The sequence below is a fragment of the Tigriopus californicus genome, chromosome 12 (genome assembly GCF_007210705.1).
Source record: "Tigriopus californicus strain San Diego chromosome 12, Tcal_SD_v2.1, whole genome shotgun sequence".
Lineage (NCBI taxonomy): Eukaryota > Metazoa > Arthropoda > Copepoda > Harpacticoida > Harpacticidae > Tigriopus > Tigriopus californicus.
In genome coordinates this window covers 13,966,812-13,972,818 of record NC_081451.1, presented here as the reverse complement: position 1 = coordinate 13,972,818, position 6,007 = coordinate 13,966,812, and the positions used below count along the sequence as shown (strand labels likewise).

At 39.8% G+C, this 6,007-nt stretch overlaps 1 protein-coding gene across 1 annotated transcript in view; it reads left to right on the top strand.

Annotated features, from left to right (window-relative positions):
- LOC131891298 (uncharacterized) overlaps positions 1–424 on the top strand; it is a 2,124-nt gene extending 1,700 nt beyond the window's left edge. Inside the window, exon 2 of the mRNA XM_059240825.1 lies at positions 275–424. Within this exon, the coding sequence (XP_059096808.1) occupies positions 275–424 (150 nt within the window). The remainder of the gene's footprint in view (positions 1–274) is intronic.
- Positions 425–6,007: the final 5,583 nt, after the last annotated feature.

The following is a 6,007-nucleotide window of genomic DNA, read 5'->3' as shown; positions in this document are numbered from 1 at the left end:
AAAAGAGAGAGATACGGGCATCACTATCAAAGCTTATCACTAGGACTGTGTGTATACAATACCATCAAACTGTATGAGAACCGACAAGAGATCAGCAATAACCATATCCAGATCACAGATAATCTGAGAGCATTGAAAAACTCAATTCAACAATAACCTTCCTGGGACTACATTTGACTAATCAGGAAGGTTGGCAAACATCAAAAACAGCTACCATTCGCTTTTGTTGATGGCGCAACAAGCTGAATCTCTCACCAATCGTTTTTATCAACAGCAAGTACCAGCCACAGTGGTCAACGTGGATGGACTACTCTCTTCTTATGCTGAGCTAAAACACAAGGCTAAGAAACAGGAATGCAACCGTACCTCTGAGGGAGGTTTTGGCTTTGAAACCAACGATTTTGAGTTCCTGGCAAGAGCTTAAGATCGGGTTTGCAGTTCCAACCTACCGTGAAGGAGACATGAGGAATCTCTTCACAATTGACCGTCCAGCTCACATCGCAATAAATGGATCCTATTGGGAAGTCAAACACGAGACCAATTATGTAGGTGTCAACAATAACGGAATGGTGTTTATTGACAGCCTTGGCGAGTGCGAGCGGTCTAACAACATTTACTGGTGTCCACATGAAAAGACAACAGTTCTACGATATAACGAAACGTGTTTTGGAGCCATATGGAACAGAAACGTATCGCAAATCCTTCTCAGCTGCGAGCTAAGGAAGGTACCATTTGTCCCTAAAATCTTTCCGGTTCAAAAAAAGTCTACCGTTTCACAGAATCTGAGTCAGTGAACTTGTTGAAGAAATGGGACACAGATCCCGTACATGTTCAAGAGAGATGAGCTCGAGGTACCTGAAGGTTGTAAGCTTCAGACGGAGACACCGTGGTCACTGAATTACCAGAGGTCCGGCTCTCTCTACATGGACATGCTTATGAGGAGGAGAGCACTTAGAATTCTATGAAGGAAACGTTCTTCAAAAGACTTCAGGCCCTCCTCCCCAAGAAGAATCTTAGGTCTGCCACAACTACGACTCATCAATTGAACATAGTGAATCATATAGTGACCATCCTAATGGTCATAGTGAGTGTCGTGGCTTTGAGTCTGCTTGCAGGGCGCTCTATCAACTGCACAAAGTGAACAAGGCACTAGCAGCCAATTGACAATGAGTAAAGTGCTTGATGTGACAAATGAGCTAATTAATGTGTAATTGGGAACAAAAATCCTGAGATCTGGAGCAGATCTCCTGGGAGTGTTCGATAGCAGCGCGTGTGCGCATGTATGAATCTCTCGCACTTCAAATCAGTCGTGCTCTGTTACTCGAGGGTGCAGAGATCCTACCTATAATTTCACGTTGTGAAAACGAACCACACGATTGTGAAAAATAAACTACTTTTAAGGCTTAAAACGGCGACTCTTTTATAGTCTTATTAAAAAAAATATTTTTTTTTTAATTTATTCTAAGGAATTTATTTTTAATTATTTTAATTATTTATTTTAAATTATTTTAATTATTTAATTTTAATTATTTTAAATTATTTATTTTAAAGCCATAGCTTCCGTCTAGAACCACTCCGCGGGGTTGAAAATAAGGGCACACCTATTCGAACTGTACAACCAATAGCACTGCACCCCATTCTTCGTCTTATGCCTTGAAAACTATCGATTACAAAACTTAAAGCGTGTTTCCCAGTTTTTGAGCGCTATTGTTTTGGAACGGAATTGAAGGTTCATCATTTGGTCACAGAGGGCGCTTATCTCACTGTCTTTCTCTTCTAATACAGGGCACTAGTTTGAAACTGTTCTTGAACAGACGTGCTAGGCCCAACCAGGGCTCTGTACCGTGTTTCTATTGAATAAAATATCACATCAAGTTGTTTCCCAACACACTCACATATTCAAAATTTACTTTGTTTCTATCCTTACTTGACTGGGTCCCATGTGTCGTCTCACTATCCTCTTTAATTTCAGGAATATCAGTTTTGAATATATCGCCACTTTCCGGCTTTCATAAGATCAACAACTGAGGATATTGAACCTTGAGAAGAAATAACTGCATGACCATGTTCTGCAAAATGACCACTAGATGGAGGTACCAAGAAAGTCAACGGCTGAATTCGAATAGGCATTGTTAAGTAGCTTATGGGACCACATAATCTTCAATTTTATTGAAATTCGATTGCAAAATTAGTTTCTGTTTGTGCTTTGGGACTCGTACTACATTTTCCTCTCATTTTGAGATAACTGCATTGATTGTGGCAAAAAGTAATGAACATTTAAATTGCTTATATGGTTGAGTGTTTCGAATTTTTTTTGACGATCTGTCGAGAGTGGGCATGTGAGGTTATATATCCCGGGGCCTGCGCCCAAATTATAAAGAAAACTATTCTTATTTAAAATTGTACACAGGCAGATGTCTTGAATGGATTGATCCAAGGCACAAAAATGTGATTACACAATCACTTGAAAGTAAATCTGAGCAGATATTAAATTTGAATTTCCTGATTGATGACACACAGGTATTGAGGGTTGATCTGGAATGGTTTGGAGGAAGTTATTTAGGTCCTCCTTGAATGTGGGAAGTGGATTATTTCATTGATCAATGTATTGTATTAGCTTCGCCGGAAATGAAAGGCAAAATAATTCTTTAAGTTGCCATGAAAAGCTCAAAACGCCCAGGATTGTGGTTTCCTTTTCCGTTCTAGCCTAAATGAATCCTCCTTTTCAAGTTCTTTTGGCGCCAACAGTCATGTTGTTAAGGAAACTAAAATCAAGAAATAGGTTAGGTGTGTAGAAATCTAGCAAAGGAGACTTCAGAACCCAAAGGGGCTTAACTGCTTACTTGCCAGTTTGTACTTTATTTGTTAATAAATTTTGATAAGCTGTTCAAATTCATCAGATATGTTACATTCAAGTCTTTCTACACGCTTCAGATCAGCAAACCTTTGCTTTCAGGTCTATTTTGCTCAAGAGCATGAAGAAGAGAGCAAAGAATATGTCCATTCATATGTCTTATATACCTTAGGCAAAGAGTTGCAAAGAAAGCCACACTTGGCTAATTCAAATACATCCATGAAGACATTTAGAGATATTTGGATTTAGTTGCTAATAAATTTGCAATTTTGACTTCTTTCTTGCCATCTTTGGGGCTTCCATAATTTGTTCTGCCTGAATCTCTAACCATTTTGATCCCTCAGCCATAGGTTCTACGGGCAGGACCCGGGATATTATAACCTCACATTACCGTCGTTGACGGATTGTCAAGAAAATTGTTGAATCACTCAACCCGGCAAGCAAGCTGAAAGTTCATTATCTTTTTTGCTAGAACTGATGTAGAGACTAAACTAATGCAGTCGGAAAATGTAGTACGAGTCCCATAGCACAAACAGAAACTAGTTTTGCAATCACAAAGTTACTTAATGATTCCTGTCTGAATTTAGCCGTTGACGTTCGGGGTACCGCCATCTAGTGGCTATTTTCAGGACTTAATCCCGCAGCAGTTTCTTCTCAAGGTTCATTGCTGATACTATGGCTCCTCTATTTTCGAAGAAAGACGCCCCCTAATGCATAATGATCAGATTGCCTTAATTTTTGTGAGCTTCTGGTGAATCCGAAAAGCAATGCTATCCATTTGGATGTTATCCATTGATCAAACTGCGCTTCTCTTTCCATTAGCGTCAAGCGAAGGTTGGTCTCATTGTAAACAACCGTCCACCCTCCATATGATTTGCAGAAGATAACTGAGAGTTTTATGTACTTGTTTAGGTGGATGTTGTGTGTAACGAAATGTAGTTTTACCTCTCCAACTTTTTTAGGTCCAAAGAAATATTAACAGAAATTTCTCTCGCTTTTGTCCCAACTTTGACGGTTTGAATTCGCAAGGAGCTTCATTTTAACCGAGAAATAAGCCAAGGTCTTATCAAAACGGTGTGGCCAGCGTTCCTTACCTGAACCCACGGAGGAGCTCGAAATAGCTGGGGAAGAAGAAATTTTCGGACTAACGAACCCATCCGATTTTTTGGCTATTCTCCAAAATTTTGGCTACCTCTCAATGAGTTCGGAGATCATGAAAGACGAAAGGTTTACAATCTCTCAAGCCGAGGAAATGGAGCAAATGCAATCAATGGTTGTTGAGAATCAAGTGCTCGTACCTTTTAATTTCCCCAAGAATCGAGAATCAATCACAACAAATAAAGAAAAATGAGTGCGTGGAAACTTATAGACTCATCAGTTTTGGTTGGATTACTGAGTATATGAATAACATTCGCTGAATCCTCGTGTTAGTTCACAAAATTAGGGAAACCCAATTTAGTGAATGGTAATCGTTGACAATCTCAACAAAGTTTCTGCTTGAACCTAACCGTTCATTTCTTATGAACCACACAAGCATCATCTTTTGAAATTTCACTGTCCCACTCGATCCAATTCATTCAAGCTTGAAAACATACTCACCCACTCCTTGACTTGTTTCCTGAATGAAAGGCAGAAAGCAACTACTGTTGAATTCAGGCTGGCCTGCAATATAATCAGGTTCAACAGCTATAAAATTGAGCGTGAATGCCAGAATAGGGGTGGAGAAAGCCCAGCCATCATCATAATTTGAGACGGAGATACAAAACAATATTGTCTTTCGTGCAATTTAGATGTCTGGAAGCAATTGATTAGCCCAAGGGTAGTGTAAAACTGATTCCTCAGAATCTGGCCAATGAAAAGCCAGATTGGCAAAGCTAATCATAGTCCTCTAGCTGAGGCTGTGACGTTGTCCCCTGGGACGAAAGCGTGGATGTAAGGCGCGTAGCACCACAAAGCATGTAATTAGTGATGGGATCAAACAAATTATCAAACTCAGGATCGCCAGAAAGCTAGGAAAGTCAAAGCACGGGCCGTTTCAAACGTATCGTAGAATATTAGGCTTGACCAAAACGGTGACCCTAGTTTGATCAAAGAATAATCAGGGCTACTTTTTGTGATCAACTAACGGGTTTTCGATATTCCGCTAGTAATGCCGCATGCCATTGAAAATGTAAATTGGTAGCCCTAGTTGCAACCTCCGGTGATTTTTTGGTTGATCCCCATCAGTACATGTAATGACTAGACCCCGCCTCGCCAGCGCGAGAAGAGGGCAAACTTTTGCCTTCATCAACTGAAACATAAATTGTGTTGTTGTTATTAACAAGCATGCCGGATTTGAGTGTACAAATGTACGTCGTTGCTAAAGATCAGAAAGTTGCCTACAGAGATCAATTTTAGTGTACAAAAAAGCCGATTCATCATATGAACTGAAGTAGCACTTAGATCTACAAAACCGCAGAGTTCGTAGAGGAGCAAACTAGTTCCAAAGTAATTGGGCACAACGGAAAACTCGACACATCGGAGCACTCAACGTCTTTTTGCAAAATCTAAACCTTTTCACAAACAATTGAAAATTTCTCACAATGACACAACCCTTCACGTAAACCACGCATTTTCTTTTGGTCCTGAGTTCTTATCAAATACTTCGGTTTACAGTTTGCCTTAAAAGTTGCCTTTCGGTCAAAACTGGTTTTTTTGGGTATGTTGAAAGGCGAGAAAAACACCAATCACTCAGTTTATCTTCGTATCTTCGTGGGCGTTGCCCAAAATGGCAAGCACATTCTTTATGTCGCTTTAACAAACTTCAAAAAAGTCATTTTGCCCTTTGTTAGTGCTCCTGAAGGTGCCATTCTTTTAATTTCCGTCTTCTTGTTCCCTGACAATGGCATTTGGTACATAGTGCTTGAGTACCAATGCATTCAAGGATGGAAATGTTCTTTTAGTGAAATGTTGGAAAATGCAAAGATATGAATTTAACAATTCCAAATGCACTAGCTCAGACCCTTNCATTTGAGATGAAAATATTAAAAAGGCTTTAGCTGCTTTGGTCATAGAAACCAGGGTGCTGCATGAAGAACAGGCTCGCCCAGTAGTTGAGAAGTCGACTGATTTGACCAATGTAGAGGTTGAGTTAGTATCTCCTCTTGAAAAAGC